This window comes from Macaca nemestrina, chromosome 15, assembly GCF_043159975.1.
Source record: "Macaca nemestrina isolate mMacNem1 chromosome 15, mMacNem.hap1, whole genome shotgun sequence".
NCBI lineage: Eukaryota > Metazoa > Chordata > Mammalia > Primates > Cercopithecidae > Macaca > Macaca nemestrina.
This window is the reverse complement of record NC_092139.1, coordinates 954,697-978,008: the sequence shown is the minus strand read 5'-3', so window position 1 is coordinate 978,008 and position 23,312 is coordinate 954,697. Positions and strand designations below refer to the sequence as shown.

The 23,312-nt window shown below is 51.4% G+C and overlaps 1 protein-coding gene across 9 annotated transcripts in view; it reads right to left on the bottom strand.

Annotated features, from left to right (window-relative positions):
* Positions 1-23,312, bottom strand: part of LOC105470472 (zinc finger and BTB domain containing 46) — a 92,171-nt gene that overhangs the window by 16,702 nt on the left and 52,157 nt on the right. For all 9 annotated transcript variants that reach the window (XM_011722496.3, XM_071079027.1, XM_071079031.1 and 6 more), the window contains exon 3: positions 17,174-17,458. In XM_011722496.3, the coding sequence (XP_011720798.1) occupies positions 17,174-17,458 (285 nt within the window). The remainder of the gene's footprint in view (positions 1-17,173; positions 17,459-23,312) is intronic.

Here is a 23,312-nt window from a genome sequence, read left to right as displayed (position 1 = left end):
ACGGGGTTTCACCGTGTTATCCAGGATGGTCTCGATCTCCTGACCTCGTGATCCACCCGTCTCGGCCTCCCAAAGTGCTGGGATTACAGGCTTGAGCCACCGCGCCCGGCCCAATTTGCTGATTTTTATCATGAAGGCTACTGAATTTTATCTAAAGTGTTTTCTGCATTTATTGAGGTGATATAGCAGGTTCTTTCCTTTATTCGGCTAATGTGGTGAATTACACACGGTGATTCCACTCACTTAACCTTGAGTTCCCGGAATGAGCCTGCGGACCCTGCGGCACGGTTCTTCCTCTGTATCACTGGATTCGATTTGCTGGTATTGACTTTAATAGTTGTGTATCTCTGCTGAGTGATAATTTCCTTTCTTGTAATGCCGTATCAGGCTCTAGGATCAAGACTATGCCAGCTCAAATAGGCTGGAGACTGTTATTTTCTTCTAGTATTTGGAAGATATGTGTAATGCTGGCGTCATTTTCTTCCGTTAAAACTGGAAATAATTCACTAGTGAAGGCACTCACCCTGAAGCTTTCTCTGTGGGAAGGTTTTAAAGTTATTAATTCAATTTTCTCAGCAGATCATACAATTATTGAACTCTTCCTGTTTGCTTCAGTTTTGATAAATTCTGTTTTCCAGGAATTTTCCCATTTCCTCCAATTTGTCAAATATATTTGCATACAGTTGTGTATAATCATCTTATCTATCCAGTATCTGTTGATCACTTTTCATAGGAGTTATATCAGTTTTATTAATCTTTTCAACACACTGGCTTTGGGCATTGTTCATTTTCGGTTTTGGGGTTTGCCCAGGCTGGAATGCAGTGGTGCAATCATAGCTCACTGTAACCTTAAATTCCTTGGCCTCAAGTAATCCTCTCACCTTAACCTCCCAAAGTGCTGGGATTACAGGTGTGCACCACCATGCTAGATGCATTGTTCATTTTTGTATGTCTGCTTTCTACTTCAACGATAGCTCTTCTTTTAATTTTCAGACGGAGTCTCCCTCTTGTCGCCCAGGCTGGAGTGCAATGGCACGATCTCAGCTCACTACAACCTCTGCCTCCTGGGTTCAAGCAATTCTCCTGCCTCAGCCTCCTGAGTAGCTGGGATTACAAGCACCCACCACCACACCCGATTAATTTTTGTATTTTTAGTAGAGACAGGGTTTCACCATGTTGGCCAGGCTGGTCTCGAACTCCTGACCTCAAGTGATTCACCCACCTCGGCCTCCCAAAGTGCTGGGATTACAGACATGAGCCACCACACTCAGCCTGGTATCTATTCTTTATTTCCCTTCTCCTACTTCCTTTGGGCTTAATTTGCTATTCTTTTTCTTCTTGACAAATTTAGAACCTTTCTTCTCTCCTAACATGGAACTAGAGCTCTACGTTTCCCTTAAATACTGCTTTAGATATGGCCTAAAAGTTTTGATACAGCATTTTTTTCATTATCATTCAGTTAAAAATATTTTGGCCAGGCACTGTGGCTCACACCTGTAATCCCAGCACTTTCAGAGGCCGAGGCAGGCAGATCATGAGGTCAGGAGTTCAAGACCAGCCTGGCCAATACGGTGAAACCCTGTCTCTACTAAAAATACAAAAATTAGCTGGGTGTGGTGGCGGGCAACTGTAGTCCCAGCTACTCAGGAGGCTGTGGCAGAAGAATCACTTGAACCCAGAAGGCGGAGGTTGCAGTGAGCAGAGATCGCGCCACTGCACTCCAGCCTGGGTGACAAGAGTGAGACTCTGTCTCAAAAAAAAAAAAAAATTATCATTTCCACAGTGAATTATTGGTTGACTTGTGATACTATTTGATTTGCAAGCATTTGGGGGACATTCTAGTGTCTTGTTACTGATTTCTAATTCCAGTTTGCTAAGGTCAGAGAGTACACTCTCTGATTTCAATCCTTTGATATTTGTTGAACTGAATTATGGCCCTGGTTGGTCTATTTTGGTAAATGTTTCCTGTCCTTTCGGAATATCCTGCACTTGTTTGGTGTAATGTTCAAATTGGATTAATTGTGCTGTTGCAGGCCAGTATCTCTATGAACACAGATGCAAGATTCAAACAAAACATTAGCAAACTGAATCCAATAATACAGAAAAAGAATAGCAGCTTGTGACCAGATGTGTTTATTTCCAGGAATTCAAGGTGAATTTAACATTTGAAAACTGTGTTCAAATCTTCTCTATCCTTATTGAGATTTTGTTTGCTGTTCTATCAATTACCAAGAGGGAAGTGTTTTAAAACCCCCAATTGTAATTGTGAACTTACCTCTTTTTTTAGTTCTGCCAACTTTTACTTCATGTATTTTAAAACTGAGCTGTTGCCAGGAGCGATGGCTCCCACCTGTAATCCCAGCACTTTGGGAGGCCAAGGTGGGTGGATCACAAGGTCAGGAGATCGAGACCATCTTGGCCAACATGGTGAAATCCTGTTTCTACTAAAAATACAAAAAAATTAGCCAGGGTGGTGGCACATGCCTGTATTCCCAGGTACTTCAGGTACTTGGGAGGCTGAGGCAGGAGAATTGCTTGAACCAGGGAGGCAGAGGTTGCAGTGAGCCAAGATCGCGCCATTGCACTCCAGCCTGGGCAACGGAGACTCTTCTCCAAAAAAAAAAAAAAAAAAAAAAAAAAAAAAAAAAAAAAAAAATCTGAGCCGTTAGAAGCAATACACATTTAGGATTGTTATATTTTACTACTGAATTGACTAGTTATCATTATGCCAGTCCCTCTGAGTAATACTTCCCAAAGTTTACTTTGATATTAAGACTGCTATACTGACTTCCTTTTCGGTGTTTGCTGATTCATCTTTTTCTTTTCTTTTCTTTTCTTTTCTTTCTTTTGTAGAGATAGGGTCTTGCTCCATCACCCAGGCTAGAGTACAGTGGCACAATCATAGCTCACTGTAACCTCAAACTCTTGGGCTCAGTTAGTCTCCTGCCTCAGCCTCCCAAGTAGCTTGGATCACTGGTGTGCACCACCAAACCCAACTAATTATTTAATTTTTTTAGAGATGGGGTCTTGCTATGTTGCCCAGGTAGGACTCAAACTCTTGGCCCCAAGTGATCCTCCCACCTCAGCCTCCCAAAGTGCTGGGATTACAGGTGTAAGCCACTGTACCTAGCCAAAAAATAGTTTTTAAAAACAGGGCATGTGTTTTGTTCATTTTTAATAATGTAATTATTGATGTGGCTGGGGCTATCGTCTTGTTTTTTATTTGTCCTTTATGCTTTTTGTTCTTATCCCTCCTTTCTTGCCTTCTTTCAAATTAATCAAGTATTGTATCAGGCCATTCTTGCACTGCTATAAAGAAATACCTGAAACTGGATAATTTATGAGAAAAGAGGTTTAACTGGCTCATGGTTCTGCAGGCTATACAGGAAGCATGGTGGCATCAGCTTCTAGGGAGACCATAGGAAGCTTCCAATCATGGCAGAAGTCAAAGAGGGAGCAAGTGTCTCACACGGCGGCAGCAGGAGCAAGAGAGAGGGTCATGGGGGAGGTGCCACATGCTTTTGATTGACCAGATCTTGTCTCTATCATGAGGACAGCACCAAGGGGAAGGAGCTAAATCATTCACGAAGGGTCCCACCAGGCACCACGCCCAACATTGCGGATCACAGTTCAACATGAGATTTGGGTGGGGACACATTGTGGATCACAGTTCAACATGAGATTTGGGTGGGGACACACATCCAAACTGGATCAATTATTATTCCATTTCTTCTCCTCATTGAGCCTTTGAATCACACTACTTTTACTATTTTTAGTCATCATTCATGTGACTATAAAGAACCAGAACCCACGAAAATTAACTCTCATCTACCCCAATGCTAATAGTGTCATATGTTTTGCTTCTATTTAGGTTTAAAAATCCCCAAAATTATAATTGTTGCTTTAAACAATCAAGATTCTTTTCTATTACTCACACAGTTGCCCTTTCTGGTGCTTTCTTTTCTTTTTTTTTTCTTTAATTATATATAAGAGACTGCCATGGCCGGGCGCGGTGGCTCAAGCCTGTAATCCCAGCACTTTGGGAGGCCGAGACGGGCGGATCACAAGGTCAGGAGATCGAGACCATCCTGGCTAACACAGTGAAACCCCGTCTCTACTAAAAATACAAAAAAAACTAGCCGGGCGTGGTGGCGGGTGCCTGTAGTCCCAGCTACTCGGGAGGCTGAGGCCGGAGAATGGCGTAAACCCGGGAGGCGGAGCTTGCAGTGAGCTGAGATCCGGCCACTGCACTCCAGCCTGGGCGGCAGAGCGAGACTCCGTCTCAAAAAAAAAAAAAAAGAGACTGCCTTGCTCTGTCATCCAGGCTGGAGTGCAGCAGTGCAACCACGGCTCACAGCAGCCTTGACCTCCTGGGCTCAAGCGATCCTCCCACCCCAAGTGGCTGGAACTACAGGCATGAGCCATCGCACCCAGCTAATTTTAAAAAACATTCATAAGCCAAGCACGGTGGCTCATGCCTGTAATCCCAGCATTTTGTGAGGCCGAGGTGGGCAGATCACTTGAGGCCAGGGGTTCCAGACCAGCTTGGGCAACATGGCAAAACCTTGTCTCTACTAAAAATAAAATACATTAGCCGGATGTGGTGGGTGCCTGTAATCCCAGCTTCTCAGGAGGCTGAGGCACGAGAATCACTTGAACCCAGGAGGCAGAGGTTGCAGTGAGCTGAGATCAAACTACTACACTCCAGCCTGGGTGACAGAGTGAGACCCTGTCTCAGTCAATCAATAAAATAAAAACTAATTTTTTTTTTTTTTTGTAGAGATGAGATCTTGCTATGTCGGTGTCACACTCCTGGCCTCAAACAATCTTCCCTCCTCATTCTCCCACAGTGCCGGGATCACAGGCACGGCTCCTGTGCTCAGACACGTTCTGGTGTTTTTTTACTCCCTTCTTCAGTTCTGCGCTCCCATCTGGGATACTTTTTCTTTCACCTGAAGGGCTTTTAGTACCTCTTGTCATTTGGCAATGAAATTTCCTGGTTTTGTTTGCATGACAATATGCTTTATATACCCCTAATTTGTGACAAAGCCTGAGCACAGCAGCTCACGCCTGTAATCCCAGCACTTTGGGAGGCGAGGCCAGCAGATCACAAGGTCCGGAAATCAAGACCAGCCTGGTCAACATGGTGAAACGCTGTCTCTACCAAAAATACAAAAAATTACCTGGGTGTGGTGGCGGGCGCCTGTAATCCCAGCTACTGGGGAGGCTGAGGTAGGAGAATTGCTTGAATCCAGGAGGTGGAGGTTGCAGTGAGCAGAGTTCGCACCATTGCACTCCAGCCTGGGTGACAGAGCGAGACTCTGTCTCAAAAAAAAAAAGAAAAAAAAATTGTGACGAATATTTTTGTTGGGTATAGAGTTCCAGGTTGGCCACCTTTTTACTTCCAGCACTTCAAAGACATCATTCATTATCTTCTAGCTTCTGTGGTTTCTGGGAAAGTCAGCCATCAGTGTTGTTCTTCTGAATGTTAAACACTTTTTCTCTGGCTGCTTTTAAGGGTTTTTTTTTTTGTTTTTCTTTTGAGACGGAGTCTTGCTCTCTCACCCAGGCTGGAGTACAATGGCGCAGTCTCGGCTCACTGCAACCTCCACCTCCCAGGTTCAAGTGATTCTTCTGCCTCGGCCTCCTAAGTAGCTGGGATTACAGGAACCCACCATCATGCCTGGCTAACTTTTGTACTTTTGTAGAGACCGGGTTTCACCATGTTGGCCAGACTGGTCTCGAACTCCTGACCTCAGATGATCTGCCCACCTCAGCCTCCCAAAGTGCTGGGATTACAGGCGTGAGCCACTGCGCCCAGCCAAGATGTTTGTGTTTTTTGTTTTCAACAGTTTGACTATAATGTACTAGATTGTTTTGTTTTTGTTGTTTTATTGTTTTGTGTGGTATTCGTTCTGCTTAGGGTTCACTGAGCTTCCTGAATCTGTGGGTTGGTATCTTTCATCAGTTTCGGGAAACTCTCAGCTACTATCTCTTCAGCTATTGCTTCTGCTCCATTTTCTCTCCCTTCCTCTTCTGGAACTCCAGTTACACATACATTAAGCATTTTCACTATGTTCCACATGTCTCTTTGCCTTTTTCCTCATTCTTTTCGATTTTTCTCTAAGCCCTGGCATGGATATTTTCCATGAGCCGGTTTTCCAGTTTGCTCATCCTACCTTCTGTTGTGTCCAGACTGCTTTTAGACTCTCCAAATAATTCTTCATTTCATATATTGTATTTTCAGTTCCAAAATTTCCACTTCTTTTTTTTTTTTTTAAGACAGAGTCTTTGCTCTGTCACCCAGGCTGGAGTGCAGTGGTGCGATCTCAGCTCACTGCAGCCTCTGCCTCCCGGGTTCAAGCGATTCTTCTGCCTCCCGAGTAACTGGGATCACAGGTACATGCCATCACACCCAACTAATTTTTGTATTTTTAGTAGAAATGAGGTTTCACCATGTTAGCCAGGTTGGTCTCGAACTCCTGACCTCAGGTGATCTGCTCGTCTCAGCCTACCGAAGTGCTGGGATTATAGGCATGAGCCACTGTTCTCAGCCCACTTCTTTTTTATACATTCAAATTCTTTTAAAAGTCTCCCATCTTTTAATCTATCTTATCCATCATTTCCTCAATTTTCTTTTTTTTTTTTTTTTTTTTTTGAGACGGAGTCTCGCTCTATAGCCCAGGCTGGAGTGCAGTGGCTGGATCTCAGCTCACTGCAAGCTCCGCCTCCCAGGTTCACGCCATTCTCCAGCCTCAGCCTCCCGAGTAGCTGGGACTACAGGCGCCCGCCACCTCGCCCGGCTAGTTTTTTGTATTTCTTAGTAGAGACGGGGTTTCACTGTGTTCACCAGGATGGTCTCGATCTCCTGACCTCGTGATCCACCCGTCTCGGCCTCCCAAAGTGCTGGGATTACAGGCTTGAGCCACCATGCCCGGCCTCTCAGGCTTAAACAGTACTCCTGCCACAACTCCCAAAGTATTGGGATTATAGGCGTGAGCCACTGCACCCGGCCTGAAAACTTTATATGCTGAATCAATGTCTGTGTAGTTTCAGGGGAAAGAATGTCAGAAGTAAGGATAAAGTCATACTGCTATCTATCCTAAAAATGTTCTTATAGCCTTTATCATTTTACTATCTGCCACGAACATATTTTTTTTAGGTTCTATGGCACATGTCTATGCTTTTTAAATTGTTTTCAAAAAGTTAACCAAACTCTTTCAGCAAAATGGTGCAGAGAGAATCTCTACAACCAGGCCTCCTTATCAATCCCCCAAGACAACGCTCTCCCTGCTGGCCCCACCTGCTGCTCACCCTGGAGAGCAAAGGGCTAAGTCGTCGGGCAGCCTCTGATGTCTCTGCTTCAACAGCAGCAGGGTGTGCCCCGCCCATGAATGCAGAACCTAGGCGTGGACTAATCTCACAGTCAGATGCCACACGTTTCTTCTGTCACGGTGCCCAGGTTGAGACATATCATCTCAGGTCCAACAGCTGAGAGATCTTCTTTTTTTTTTTTTTTTGAGAGGGAGTTTCACTCCTGTTGCCCAGACTGGAGAGCAGTGGTGTGATCTCCGCTCAATGTAACCTCTGCCTCCCGGGTTCAAGCGATTCTCCTGCCTCAGCCTCTTGAATAGCTGGGATTACAGGCGCCCGCCACCAAGCCCCGGGTAATTTTTCTATTTTTAGTTGAGACAGGGTTTCACCATGTTGGCCAGGCTGGCCTTGAACTCCTGACCTCAGGTGATCCGCCTGCCTCGGCCTCCCAAAGTGCTGGGATTTTAGGCATGAGCCACCACGCCCGGCCAAGAGATCCTATTTTGACCAATAAAAAAAGAAAAGCTTCATTTTCTCTACGACTGACATTACAGTTCCAACAGGCATTTGCATAAAGAGGGGTCTGGCAGCTCGGAAGGCGCGGCCTGTGTGGACTGCTCTCCCGACTCTCGCAGACGCCAGCAGAGCGCAAGTCACCTTTGGTAAAATGCCCCAAACCTCGCTAGAAATCTCACTTTTCTCCATCTTCAGAAACTCATCTCAGGAATAAAGATTTGAGCAACTAGGGGAGGCTCCAGCAGACGAGACTGGCTGAGTGAAGATGGGGACCTTCCGGAAAGGGGATGGGCTGTTGGGCAGATTGCGGGACACGTCTCTGGTCTGGGAGTGGGCTCCCCCGACACGCCACTTTCCCTGCCAGATGGCACTTCTGGTGATTCCAGAATCTGGAATGGGGGATGCCTGTTTCCCTCCTGAGCCCACATGCTGCTCTGGGTCCCCGGAGCTCAACAAGTCCACAACCACCTGCTCTGAATAGAAAGCTGACATTGAACCTAATTCGTCTGACGAGGACGGGCGAGGGCACCGCGGGGCGCTCTTTCTGAAAAGCAGCACATTCCTGTGATTCCACGCCAACACGTAGAGCGCCGCGCACACGCCAGGCACACACCACCAAGGACGCCATGGCAGGCTGTGTCCTTAGATCTTCCTAGAAAGTCGCTGGGTTAGAGCTGTGTGGCTCCACTTCCCATGGATGGGGGCATGTTTTCCTGTCCCCGAAAGCCCCCGTCCCCACATGTTGGCAATCCCGTGGGATCTCGGTCATCTGAACCCCATCAGGCAGAAGCTGAAGGTCCACCTGCCCACCAGCTGGGCACGGAGACGCCTTCACCTGGCAGCGGCCGGCAGAGGACTCGAGAAATGACCACAGAAAGGCACACACCGGCTCCCGGTCACAGCTCTCCGCAGACGTCCCCTCCCAGACACGGCTGTGCAGTCACCCAGCTCCCCCCTGCTCCAACACACTTGAGAGTTCTCGCGCATGGGCAGCTGCACCTAGCCGGCCACCGGGACCTGGTCATCAAAGCCCTGGCTGCAGCATCGAGGCAAATGCAAACGCTGGCTCCAGCACACAGACCAGAGGCACCCACAGTTCTGTCCCAAACCACTTCCAGCAGGTGCCTTTGCTTGTCACTTGCTTCACGGGGCTCCTTAGCTGGCCTCAGGGTAAAGCTGTCAGCACCCAAGGAGCTCCAGGCGAGGCCAAGCCGTCCTGACACTGGCTGCTCCCAGGGCTGGGCAAGTCCATCCAGGCCTGGGCTGAAAGAAGACTCCTCAGGCATCCTGGACAGGCCACAGGCCCTGCAGAAACCCACCCTGGTGCCAGCGGAGCCAACACTGGAAGAGGACTGCTCCGCCCAGCTCTCCACGCCATGAGAAGTGTCCATCTAGAACCAGAGACAGACAAGTTACAGACCGTCAGGATGGGATAAACGCGGCAAGACTTCTAGGTGGATGCTCTGCCATCCTTACTCACCTGGGACATTGTCCAGTCGCTACAAAGACAGCCTGTCAACAGCCATCTGGAAAGGAAGACTGTAATTAATTCTCAATGAAGAGACACTAAAAAAAATATGCATTAACAAAACATTAACGCCCACCACCAACACTATCCTGTGAGAAATGACTCGTGTAGCAATAGCAATTAATTTCAAAATCCAAAATGTGTGGTTGAGGCCAGGCACCACTTTGGGAGGCCGAGGAGGCTCACGCCTGTGATCCTAGCACTGTGAGAGGCTGAGGCAGCTCATGCCTGTCATCCCAGCAATTTGGGAGGCCGAGGTGGGCGGATCATGGGGTCAGGAGATCAACACCATCCTGGGTAACATGGTGAAACCCTGTCTCTACTAAAAATACAAAAAATTAGCTGGGCGTGGCGGCGGGGCACCTGTAGTCCCAGCTACTTGGGAGGCTGAGGTAGAAGAATCGCTTGAATCCCAGAGGTGGAGCAGTGAGCCAAGATCGCGCCACTGCACTCCAGCCTGGGCGACAAAGCCAAACTCCATCTCAAAAAAAAAAAAAAAAAAAAAGTGGGTTGAGCTCTTGTTAAAGAATATTTTTTCTGCCGGGCGCTGTGGCTCACGCCTGTAATCCCAGCACTTTGGGAGGCCGGGGCGGGTGGATCACAAGGTCAGGAGATCGAGACCACGGTGAAACCCCATCTCTACTAAAAATACAAAAAATTAGCCAGGCGTGGTGGCGGGCGCCTGTAGTCCCAGCTACTCAGGAGGCCGAGGCAGGAGAATGGCGTGAACCCGGGAGGCGGAGCTTGCAGTGAGCCGAGATCGTGCCACTGCACTCCAACCTGGGGGACAGAGCGAGACTCCGTCTCAAAAAAAAAAAAAAAAGGCCGGGCGTGGTGGCTCAAGCCTGTAATCCCAGCACTTTGGGAGGCCGAGACGGGCGGATCACGAGGTCAGGAGATCGAGACCAGCCCGGCTAACACGGTGAAACCCCGTCTCTACTAAAAATACAAAAAGCTAGCCGGGCGAGGTGGCGGCACCTGTAGTCCCAGCTACTCGGGAGGCTGAGGCAGGAGAATGGTCTAAACCCGGGAAGCGGAGCTTGCAGTGAGCTGAGATCCGGCCACTGCACTCCAGCCTGGGCGACAAAGCGAGACTCCGTCTCAAAAAAAAAAAAAAAAAAAAAAAAAAAAAGAAACTGATGTTTCCAACCCACTGCGACATGAATTGAATGTCTTTACGTTAGGGGAAAAAAAATTGCTCAAAATATAAAAACCAATTCAACTTCATGCACCCTGTTGCTATGGGAGTGGAACAATTACTACTGCAAAAGAGAACAACTCGGCTGACCTAAAATGGGTTTTCTCTGTACCTGGGTGAGTTGAGGGTGGGAGAGAAGGGCACATGGAGAGCAGGTGCCACCAAAGAGCCTCCTTGGAGGTGCCCAGGCTCATCTGGGTCGTGGCCACGAGCACATGGGTGTCAGGGTCACCGCGCCCCCAGTGTTTGGCCCAGCTGCCCCAGACAAAGCTGGCCACCCTGGTGTCTTACCTGAGCTGGGGGAGGCAGCGCCGGCTCCCTGGGCTGGGTCTGGCGGTTCCCCAGAGCCCATCCTGTGGCTCTGAGGGTGGAGGGTGGAGGCTGGAGGGGCTTCTGCTCTGCCATCAGTGACCCTCAAAGGGACCCAGGCCCTGGGAACACAGGAAAGGAGGAGTCTCACCCACGGGAACGCGTACCAGCCGCTGGGTTCTAGAGAGTTCCAGAAGCACCGATGATCTTCCCGGTATGCGGTGCGAGCCCGGTGATGACCCGGGGGTCTCACTGGAGGCAGGTGTTCAAGTGCTTTGATCAGCTGGCCGACCCCGAATGTCTGGGGTCTCCACCCGTGACTTCTCCAGGGTGGGTCTCTCTCCTGGGAGCCAAGTGATTCCAACAGAGGGTTTTGGTGGACGGAGTCGGAGTGTGAACACGTCTGGACTGCAGAAATGCTCTCCTGATGAGAACACCGAGGCGCGCCGGCCTGGGCTGCCTGAAAATGCACGTCCACCAAATCCCTTTGGTCGGTAACTGTTCACGATTCCAGTCTCGATCCAGAACCAAGGTAAAGTTCTCAATTCATCCTCTAAATACCAGAGGGAAACAGCCTTTAAACCACAACCAAAACAAAGACAAGCTGAGACTGTTCTCTGCAAAACGCCTCCTGATGCCTGGGCTCAGCCACCTTCTCCAGTAACTGGCCGGCTGGAAGCGGTGCCCCCAGGAGGGGACTGCAGGGAGCTGGGATGAGCTTCACGGGAGGTGGGACCGCACCGCCATGGCTGTCCCTAGAATCCTTGACTCTTTAAAAGAGTGAGGGGGGTTACACCGGCAACACTCCACAGGCCGCGTCCCACATTTCCAGGCGCGGCTGATGTGGGGCTCACAGCCTCCTGTCCCCGGCCGTCGGCCAGCCAGCGGCACATCCTCTTCTTGTCTGTGTGAAGTCGGCATCGTTGTGCTGTTTGCAGACATGAAGGCAGCGCACACCTCAAGGCCCCAGGTCAGCGCCAGCCCAGCACAAGTTGTGGGCAGCCATGTTCTGATGACAGCCTAAATGACACTTTTCATGGTTTCTACTGGGTGAACAATGACTATTAACAGGGAGGAGGCCAGCCTACTGCTGAAATGCTGAAAAAGGAATAAAAGTAAGCAGAGCAAAGTTCAACGGAATCAAATGAGAAGTACAGCAAGTCCTCTGAAAGGGATGTCAGAGATTGGTGGTCTACTAACGAAACTGCCATCTGTTTAATTTAACAGCCAAGCCAAGGTTATTGGTCCTACAAATCCAAGGAAACTAGTTCAGTTTTTCTAGAATGTTCCAGAACCATCCCCAAAGGCCCTCTGAGTGTCGGCTGCTCTGTGCCTGCTGCCTGCATATTTAATGGTTCTCTAAATTCAGAAATCTGTGACCACCATCCCATTCTTGTGCAAAATTGCCATGGCCGGGCTGTATTTGTTCAACCACGGTGCATTCATGATGAGGAGAACCGGGCAGGTGGTGGGATCCCCACCCCAGCGCCCCACGCCACAAAGCTGCAGTGGATACACAGTGAGGACCGCCGTGTCTCCCTGTTTCCCGCACAGCACGCCAGGCCACTGGGAGATGCGTTCGACGGGACACCCTAGAGACCACGCTAACAAGAGGCCCAGCCCTGGAAATGCTCATCGCCTGCAGCCAGCACACAGAGGAGGTCGCAAGTCAGGACCAGCCACGCCCGGCACAGCAGCCACGCCCCTAGAACCACAGCAGGGGCCACGTCACGAGGAGGTCGCAAGTCAGGACCAGCCACGCCTGGCAGAGCAGCCACACCCCTAGAACCACAGCAGGGGCCCCTAGGACCACAGCAGGGGCCACTTGCCCTCCCAGGCCCTCTTCGGAGCTCTCCTGACTTGAAGCTGCATTCCCTCCGCTCTGAGGGCAGGGTACCGGGGGCCCTCGCCCAGCCAAGGCCGCTCTTGTCTTTTCTCTTCTGATGGAGCAGAGGAGAGGAGCAGGCGGCCCCCGGGGCTCAGGGTCGAATTTCCAGAGCTACAGGATAGGGGGGCCACGCCACAAGCCACAGTGAGCTGCCCCCTCTCGCCGACCCCACAGTCACCCCCACATTCAGCAATGGGAGGACACAGCTCTGCGTCCATGCCCCTCCAGAAGGCGGGGAGGGAGAGAGGGGTGCGATGGGGTCCCGCCGGGCCTGCTGCTCCCGCACGGTGTTGAGAGAATTAGAAGTCCATGTGTTAAATGCGTCAGATCAACAGACGGTGTCAGACCCCGAAGTTCAGTTCTCTCCCCCGATCGGTGTCCACCCAGGTACCAGCGAGCGGGGCTGCACCATGAACTCTGAGGAGTTCCTCCTCCACAGCAGCCCCCATGGCAGCCCCCCCAGAGGCCAGGCCCCTGGACCCCACGTTCAAATCACACGGAGGCGCCTCGGCTGAGGCTTCCCTGGACGCAGGCACCAGTGTCCATGGTTTACTTCCGCGAGGATTCTGTGGGACCACCTGTCGGGGACCGAATGCCTATGACAGTGAGGGAGGACCACAGAACTTTGGAAAATCCAAGTTTTTTTCTAAGTATTTCTATTATTTACCTCAGTGCATGATGGAAACAGGGAGGAGCCACGCAGAATGCCAGAAAATTACGTTTTAAAATAACCTGTCCCCTGCCGAGTTCTAGGGCCTCTCTGTTTGCTGGGCAGGCGTCTGGGTCATCCAATTCACAGCCCGACAAGCAAAGGATGCTGACAACTTCTAAACCGTATTTACAGAAAACAAAAGGGAAAATTCTCCCCCCCGCCCCGCCCCGCCCCGACTGAGTTTTGGTCCTGTTGCCCAGGTTGGAGCTCAATGGCGTGACCTCGGCTCACTGCAACCTCCTCCTTCTGGGTTCAAGCGATTCTCCTGCCTCAGCCTCCCAAGTAGCTGGGATTACAGGTGCCTGTCACCACACCTGGGTAATTTTTTGTATTTTTAGTAAAGACAGGGTTTCGCTATGTTGGCCAGGCTGGTCTCAAACTCCTGACCTCACGTGATCCACCTGCCTCAGCCTCCCAAAGTGCTGGGATTACAGGTGTGAACCATCACACCTGGCCCAAAAGGGCAAATTCTTACAAGAGAGATGGAAAATTTAGAATATTAAAAAGGAGGCTAGAACTTAAGAGAAATAACAAAAGACCCACCAGCCAACTTCACCTGGAATTAGTCACAGCTGTACTAAAAATCGAGTGAGATGGGACCAGGTGCGGTGGCTCACGCCTGTAATCCCATCACTTTGGGAGGCTGAGGTGGGCAGATCGCCTGAGCTCAGGGGTTCGAGACCAGCCTGGCCAACACGGTGAAGCCCCGTCTCTACTAAAAATATAAAAATTAGTGGGGTGTGGGGCACCCACCTGTAGTCCCAGCTACTTGGGAGACTGAGGTAGGAGAACTGCTGGAGCCCGGGAGGCAGAGGCTGCAGCAAGTCGAGATAGTGCCACTGCACTCCAGCCTCAGCGAGAGAGTGAGACCCTGTCTCTAAAAAAAAAAAAAAAAAAAACTGCATGCACCCACACACAAACACACCCAGGAGTGCCGGGTGTGCCCTCACCCCACCTCCAGGATTTAGGACACACTCAGGATGCAGAGGACACAGCACTCTCACTGCAGGGAGAGGCCCTGGGAAGAAGCCAGAACCATTCAAGGTCCCAGCCTCGGGCTCCGCGGCCATTCCCCCCCACGCGCTCAGGGGCTCCCTTCCTGAAAGGAGGGGCCCAGAACAGAAAGGCCCTGAGGAGGAAGGGGAGAAACTGCCAGGGCCGCAGAGGCCGAGGTGGGGTGTGTGCTCCCCAAGGTCAGACACTGGCACCGGGGGCCATGGCCCAGCTGCCACGGGTGAAATGGACGTCTGGGGGGAAGCCGTGCCCTCCGGCCCCATCTGCTGCACACACACCAACAAAGGTTTCACGGACGAAGCCACACCCAGGGAAGGCTGTCAAGACGCAGAAACAGTAGAAAAAGCACAAACAAATCACTTCCCCCAAGTCCAACAGCTTTTTTTTTTAAAGACAGGGTCTCACTCTGTGGCCCAGGCTGGAGGGCAGTGATGCAATCACGACTCACTGCAGCCTCGACCTCCTGGGCTCAAGCGATCCTTCCATCTCAGCCTCCTGAGTAGCTGAAACCATAGCACAGGCGCCATCATGCTTGGCTAATTTCTTGTAAGGACGGGGTTTCGCCACGTTGCCCAGGCTCCCACAGTCATTCTGAATGACCAAGACGCACCAGCCGTACCTGCAGTGCCGCTCAGGAACTGGGTGTGTCGGGGTCCCTGCCCTGAGTGTATACGACGGTCTGAGAGCATCCAGAGGAAAAAGCACCCAAGCCCCCCATGTGAAAAGGTGGTCAGAGGGGAGGGCGGTGAGGGAGGCCCGGGATCCCCCTCCGACCACACCCACGGGCACGCGCTGCTGGCCGCACCCAGCCTGTCCCTCCTGATGCCCACGAAATGTGTCCAGCACTCCATCTGGCCGGCTGCAGGATGCCTACATGCCCTGTCACCGCTTCCTGGAAAGGTCCCAGTACCCCAGGGTTTGGTCAAATCCAACCATTTCTGCTAACAAGTACACTTTTGCATTCGAGAGGGGACGGGGCCAACATTTTGGAGCATAATCACAAACGCTCTGCCTGCACTGTGTTCGATATTTTAGAAACACTATTTTGTTTGAATTCACAACAGCTGTGTAAGTAGCACCCCCCAGCCCTGTTTTTCAGATGTGGGAAGTGCGGCCTCAGGACGTCTGCGAAAGCCCAGCCCGCAGCTTGTCCATCTGTGCAGCGCTCAGCCCTGGGCCTCACTTTCAGGGCCAAGACCCCTCGGCCGGCAGCTCCTTGCTGAGTACGCAGAATAAAGGGAAGGTGAACACCACTTTCCACATGTAGTCTTTATTACCCACAAACAGTTGGCATCAGTGCTCACACCAACGCGAAAATTCGAAAGGATATTTTAGTGCTCATGGAAACAAAGTTGTAAAAATACTGTTTTTTAGAGCAGCGTAAAGAAACAGACACTTCCCAAATCCCAGCATCAAGGACGGCTGGCACGTTTCCTTCGCTTCACTCAATACTTAGGAAACAATGGGTCCACACCACTCATCACGCCTGGACGCCAGCCACGGAGGTGGGAGCCTCTCACACTCCGAACTCGCTGCCTCCTCCCCTGGAGAGAAACGGGACGCACCTCACTCACTCGGTCGCACGCTGAGCACCAACTATGCACTAGGTGCCAGCACCGGGCCTTGCCCAGGGGCCTCACGTGAGCACAAGACCAGAAGGCAGCTGGCTGGGGGCTGGCTGCGGTGGGTTTCTCGTGTTTTTTTGTTGTTTTTTTTTTTTTTTGAGACGGAGTCTGGCTCTGTTACCCAGCCTGGAGTGAGTGGCGCGATCTCAGCTCACTGCAAGCTCCGCCTCCCGGGTTCCCGCCATTCTCCTGCCTCAGCCTCCCGAGGAGCTGGGACTACAGGCGCCGCCACCTCGCCCGGCTAGTTTTTCGTATTTTTAGTAGAGACGGGGTTTCACCGTGTCAGCCAGGATGGTCTCGATCTCCTGACCTCGTGATCCGCCCGCCTCGGCCTCCCAAAGTGCTGGGATTACAGGCGTGAGCCACCGCGCCCCGCCCCTTTGCTTTTTTTTTTTTTTTTTTTTAAACTCTTAAAGCCGAGCGCCCGCGTCTTGTCAGGAAGTCGGTCAGTCCGGGGCGAGCCCCGCACGCAGCAGGGACTGAACCTCTGGCCACATCTCAGCAGCGGCGGCGTCGGTTGGATTCGGCAGGGGACGTTTACGTTTTAAACACAACACCCGACGCATCTTGAAAAGTCACACGCCACCAGCATTACCCAGCGAAGGCAACACAAGGTGAGGCCCCCAAGTGCAATCGCCGTCCCCATTTCCCGTGCGTGAAACGCGCCTCAGCACAGAGCGGCCGGCAGGGGGCGCCTGAGCCCGTCTCTGGAGCACAAAGACCCCCGGCCCCCGCGCGAGCCTGCGCAACCCGGGCGGGCTCCCCCATTCGGCCCAGCGACTCGGGTGAGACACATTCCAGCGAGCACTCGGCTACTCCCCCGCCCGCCGCGCCGCGCCGCCCTCACAGCCGCGTCCATTCCCTCCTCAGTCTAGAGCCAGCTCCCCGTGGACCCGAGAGGCCCGTCCTGGCTGCGACGCCGCCCCACCACCTCCCGGAACAGGGAGGCCGGCAGGCGGCCGAGCCGCAGGGACAGACCCTCAGCCTCATCTCATCCTGGCCCAGGACCTGCAACTCTCAGCCTTCGAAACCACACCAAAGCCAAGCGGCCCCCAGGGCCTGCACTTACGGGACAGCGAGTGGGCCCCTCTGGGCAGGTACTCGAACAGCAGGGAACCGTCATCCCCCAGCACGTCGGCCTTGAGCGACAGCAGGCTGTTCTTACTCATGAGTGCGGCGCGCAGGTTGGCCACCGCGGTGGCCTGGTGCAGGGCGTCGTCCTTCTCCGGGGTGAGGGGAGGGCCCAGATAGCTGGCTTCTCCTCCCAGGAGACCCTCCTCCACCTGTGCATAGAGCTCGGCCCTCTCTCCTCGGCTGTCAGAGCTGCTGGCTTCGGTGACGGACAGGTCCGCATCTGGGGACAGAGGGACACACGTCAGAAGACACATGGGTCGTTCCCAGACTCTCCAAGTGGGACAGGCGACAAATTTACGACGTAAATGTAGCCTGAGCTACAGAGCAGCATCGAGCCCAGCCCACCCTGGGGGCCGGGCACCTGCCCCAGCAATGCAACAGCCTCCGCCGAGCCCGGCCTTTCATGCCAACCCAGGCCCCATGGCGGTGGTGGAGGATGGCTCAACTCAGAACAACGGGGGTTGCCCTCCCTGGATGAGGGGCTGCAGACCTGTTTCCAGGCCCGGTTCCAGGGCTGAGGGCCTGAGAATCAGAGGCTTCTGGGGCGGCAGTATTTCCATCTCTCAAAGACAAGGAGAGGCTCAAAATGGATCAATGACGTTAGAACTAAATCTATAAAATTCTTAGAAGAAAATCTGCATGATCTCAGATTTGGCAATAGGTTCTTAAATACAAAACCAAAAGCACAAGCAACAAAATAAGTTGGACTCATCAAAATTAAAATGTCTGCACTTCAGGCCGAGTGCGGCGGCTCACGCCTGTAATCCCAGCACTGTGGGAGGCCGAGGCGGGCAGATCACCTGAGGTCAGGAGTTTGAGACCAACTTGGTGAAACCCCTCTACTAAAAATACAAAAATTAGACAGGCGTGGTGGTGCATGCCTGTAATCCCAGCTACTCAGTAGGTTGAAGCAGGAGAATCGCTTGAACCCAGGAGGCGGAGGTTGCAACGAGCTCAGATCATGCCACTGCACTCCAGCCTCAGCAACAGAACAAGATTCTGTCTCAAAAAAAAAAAAAAAAAAAAAAAAAAAAAAAAAAATTTGCAACCTATATATCTGATAAAAAGATTAATACTGTTACTCAATATAAAAATGGACAAAAAATCTTACTAGACATTTGTCCAAAGAAAACGTATAAATGGCCAAGATGCACATGAAGAGATGCTCAACATCACTCATCACTAGGGAAATGCAAAACACAACACGAGTCTACCACACACCACGATTCCACTACACGCCACGATTCCATCACACACCCACTGGGATGGCTGGAAATAAAAAGTCAGGCCAGACACTGTGGCTCACGCCTGTAGTCCCAATATTTTGGGAGGCTAAGATGGGAAGATCTCTTGAGAACAGGCGTTCAAGACCAGCCCGGGCAACACAGCAGGACAAAAAATTAAATTAAAACAAAATTGGCTGAGTGTGGTGGCTCGTGCCTGTGGTCCCAGCTACTCAGGAGGCTGAGAGGTGGGAGGAACACTTGAGCCTGTGAGGTTGAGACTGTGGTGTGCTGTGATCTAGCCACCGTGCTCCAGCTTGGGAGACAGAGTAAGACCCTATCTCAAAAACAAAAAAACAAAACAAAAAAAAAAGGTCAGATAATATTGGCAAGGATGGGAAGAAATTAGAACCCTGGAACCTTGCTGGTAAGAGTGCAACACAGTACCCTTCCTGGGGAGCAGGTCGGCAGGTCCTCACAACGTCACGTACAGGAATCACCATGTGGCCCAGCAGTTCCACGTGTAGGCATGCGGATACCCACGAGAAATGAAGACACAAAAGCCCACAGAAAACCTTGTACAGGACGCACCTAGCACTTTATTCATAACAGGCAAAAGGTGGAACAGTTGACAAGTCCATCGATGAATGAATGGATAAACATAACACGGTCCATTCCCACAGTGGAATATTATGTGGCCATGAAAAGGCTTGAAGAACAGACACAGGCCACTACACAGAGGAGCCTTGAAAACATGCACATCGGACGAAGCCAGACAGAACCACGCAGAGGAGCCTTGAAAACTGCTGAGTGAACAAAGCCAGACACAGAAGGCCACACACCATTTCATTTCCATTAAATATCCAGAACAGGCAAATCAAGAGACACACAAAGTAGATTTATGGCTGCAAAAAGGGGCTGGGGAGGGGTCTCAGGTGAGGGCTAAGTGAGGCAGGGTTTCCCTTTGAGCTGAGGAAAATGTTCTAAATGGATCGTGCTGATCCCTGCACGACACTGTGAATATACCAAAAACCCCTGAACTGCAAACTTTAAACGGGTGAATGGTGCATGAATCATCTCTCAACAAAGCTTCTACTTAACAACCACAACAACAACAACAGGTGACGACTTGAGTCACGGATTCAACATATTCCTCTGAGCGTCAGCTCCGGCCAGCCAGGGCTTCATGGAGGAGCCTCCCTCCTGCGGGGCTGTATGTAGGGCCTCAAAACTCCCCAGAACATGCTGAGCAATGATGACTTGCAGATATTTTCCCACAGCAAGAGAATGGATTTTCCACCATGGTCCTTGACAGGAATCGGGATCAGAACCACAGAAACACAGGGGCATGAGGCAGGGGGAACTTGGAGCAGGGGCAGAGGTGACGTCTGCAAACACCCCTGGAACAAACACGTACACGTCGCTCACAGACGCCACTCAGGGTGGTGCTGTGAGGTCCAGCAGCTGAGAGCTGGGCGTGGCAGGTGCACAGGGCCCCCACTCAGGCAGCACACGGGGTGAGTCCAGCCTGGCAGGAGCGGGTGGGAGTCTCCGGGGATGGTGACATTCGGACCGTCGAGCTACCTATGACTTCTTCTGGAGGCCTTTAAAGGATATTTTTCCAGACTCTACTCTATTTTTCCAAACTAGACTCCTTTTTATATTTTTTTGCAAATCCCTCAATGATACATCATATGAATTGTGCATTTCTAGAACTAAATGTACAGGTTATATCCAAACTCACGTTAAGGCTTTGTCTTAGCTTGGGTTGCCATGACACAACACCACAGGCAGGGCGGCTCAACAACAAAAATTAGTTTCCTCACACTCTGGAGACTGGAAGTCCGAGGGTCAAGGTCCCAGCAGACCTGGTGTCTGGTGAGGCCCCTCCTGACCTGCAGACGGTGGCAGGTGAGCCCTCGGGGCCCCTCCCTGGAGTCTGGGAGCAGAGTGGGTGGTGGGTGCGATATTCTCACGAGCGTGTTCAGGGATCAGGGCCTGGCTATGACCACCTTATCACTTCCTCCAAGGCCCTCCCCACATGCAGCCACACAGGGGCTGGGGCTCCGACACACGAGTGTGGGGGGTGCACATTCAGCTCATAAGAGGCTTCAAATAAAAATCACCCAATTTTATTTTATTTTATTTTATTTATTGATTTTGAGACAGAGTTTTGCTCGTCGCCCAGGCTGGAGTGCAGTGGCGCGATCTCGGCTCACTGCAACCTCCGCCTCCCAGGTTCACACCATTCTCCTGCCTCAGCCTCCCGAGTAGCTGGTACTACAGGCGCCCACCACTACACCGGGCTAATTTCTTTCTGTATTTTTTTTTTTTTTTTTTTGGAGAGGGAGTCTCGCTCTGTCGCCCAGGCTGGAGTGCAGTGGCCGGATCTCAGCTCACTGCAAGCTCCGCCTCCCGGGTTCACGCTATTCTCCTGCCTCAGCCTCCTGAGTAGCTGGGACTACAGGCACCCGCCACCTCGCCCGGCTAGTTTTTTGTATTTTTTAGTAGAGATGGGGTTTCACCGTGTTACCCAGGATGGTCTCGATCTCCTGACCTCGTGATCCGCCTGTCTTGGCCTCCCAAAGTGCTGGGATTACAAACTTGAGCCACCGCGCCCGGCCTCTTTCTGTATTTTTAGTAGAGACGGGGTTTCACCGTGTCAGCCAGGATGGTCTCGACCTCCTGACCTTGTGATGGGCCCGCCTCGGCCTCCCAAAGTGCTGGGATTACAGGCACTCGCCAACACGCCCGGCTAATTTTTTGTATTTTTAGCAGAGACGGGGTTTCACTACATTCGTCAGGCTGGTCTCAAACTCCCAACCTCAGGTGATCTGCCCACCTCAGACTCCCAAAGTGCTGGGATTACAGGCATGAGCCACCGCGCCCAGCCAAAATCACCCAATTTTAAAGCCAAATTTTAAATATAAATTATTGTAACAAATTAAGGTGAAAAACACATAAAAGAAATCAGGATAAGCAGAAAGAACTCTCCCATGCTAAAAGTTGGGTTTTGGCTGGGTGCGGTGTCTCACGCCTGTAATCCCAGCACTTTGGGAGGTTGAGGCAGGTGGATCATGAGGTCAGGAGTTCAAGACCAGCCTGACCAACATGGTGAAACTCCATGTCTACTAAAAAAAAAAAAAATACAAAAATTAGCTGGGTGCGGTGGTGGGCACCTGTAATCCCAGCTACTCGGGAGGCTGAGGCAGGAGAATTGCTTGAACCCGGGAGGTGGAGTTTGCAGTGAGCCAAGATCATGCCACTGCACTCCAGCCTGGGCGACAGAGCAAGACTCTGCCTCAAAAAAAAAAAAAAGAAAGAAAGAAAGAAAAAAGGAGCCAAAGGCCAAGAGAAAATATTTGCAAAGCACATACTTGATGAAGGACTTGGAACAAGAACACCTAGGAACTCTCACCGCTGGGTAATAAAAGACGGGCAGAAGATCTGAACAGACACTTCCCCAAAGCAGGGACCCAGATGCAGAGCAGGCGCCTGATGCTCATGACCATGAGCTGAGCCACGACACTCACTCGGCCGGCGCCTCACGGCCGCCACGAGGACAGCCCAATCGAAACATGGCAGAAAGACCCGGACAGACACTTTACCAAAAAAGATCTATGAATGGCATCATCAGCCATCGAAGAAATGCAAATTAAAGACCACAGAGAGGCCGGGCGCGGTGGCTCAAGCCTGTAATCCCAGCACTTTGGGAGGCCGAGACGGGTGGATCACGAGGTCAGGAGATCGAGACCATCCTGGCTAACACGGTGAAACCACGTCTCTACTAAAAATACAAAAAACTAGCCGGGCGATGTGGCAGGCGCCTGTAGTCCCAGCTACTCGGGAGGCTGAGGCAGGAGAATGGCGTGAACCCGGGAGGCGGAGCTGGCAGTGAGCTGAGATCCGGCCACTGCACTCCAGCCTGGGCGACAGAGCGAGACTCCGTCTCAAAAAAAAAAAAAAGACCACAGAGAAGCTGGGCGCGGTGGCTCACGTCTGTCATCCTAGCACTTCGGGAGGCCAAGGCGGGCGGATCACCTGAGATCAGGAGTTCGAGACCAGCCCAGCCAACATGGTAAAACCCCGTCTCTACTAAAAATACAAAAAAATCAGCCAGGTGTGGTTCTGGGTGACTGTAATCCCAGGTACTCAGGAGGCTGAGGCAGGAGAATCGCTTGAACCCGGAAGGTGGAGGCTGCAGTGAGCTGTCGTCGTACCATTGCAATCCAGCCTGGGCAACAAGAGTGAGAGACTCCATCTCAAAACAAACAAACAAAAAACCATGAAGAGGAGTCTCAGAATTGAACCAAATTGAACCATAATGGTTAACGCTGTTTTTGTTTGTTTTTGTTTTTGTTTTTACAGACAGTGTCACCACAGTGAAAAAGGTAAAGACAGGGTTTCACCATGTTGGTCAGGCTGGTCTCGAACTCCTGACCTCAGGTGATCCAGCTGCCACAATGAAAAAGGTAAGAAGTGCAGACAGATGCAGCAGCATGGGTAGGCCCAAATACACTGATGCAAGAAAGGAGCCTCACCCAAAAGCCAGCTGGAGGCCTGACAGAGGCCCTGGGAGAATGTGCTGCACTTTGGAGGGTTTGGGTACATGCATTTATCAAAACTTCTCGGGCTGGGGACGGTGGTTCACGCCTGTAATCCCCAGCACTGTGGGAGGCCAAGGCGGGTGGGTCACTTGAGTCCAGGAGTTCAAGACCAACCTGGGCAACACAGTGAAACCCCATGTCTACAAAAAATACAAAAATTAGCCAGGCGTGGTGCTGTGCACCTGTAGTCACAGCTACTCAGGAGGCTGAGGTAGAAGGATCACTTGAGCCAAGGAGGTTGAGG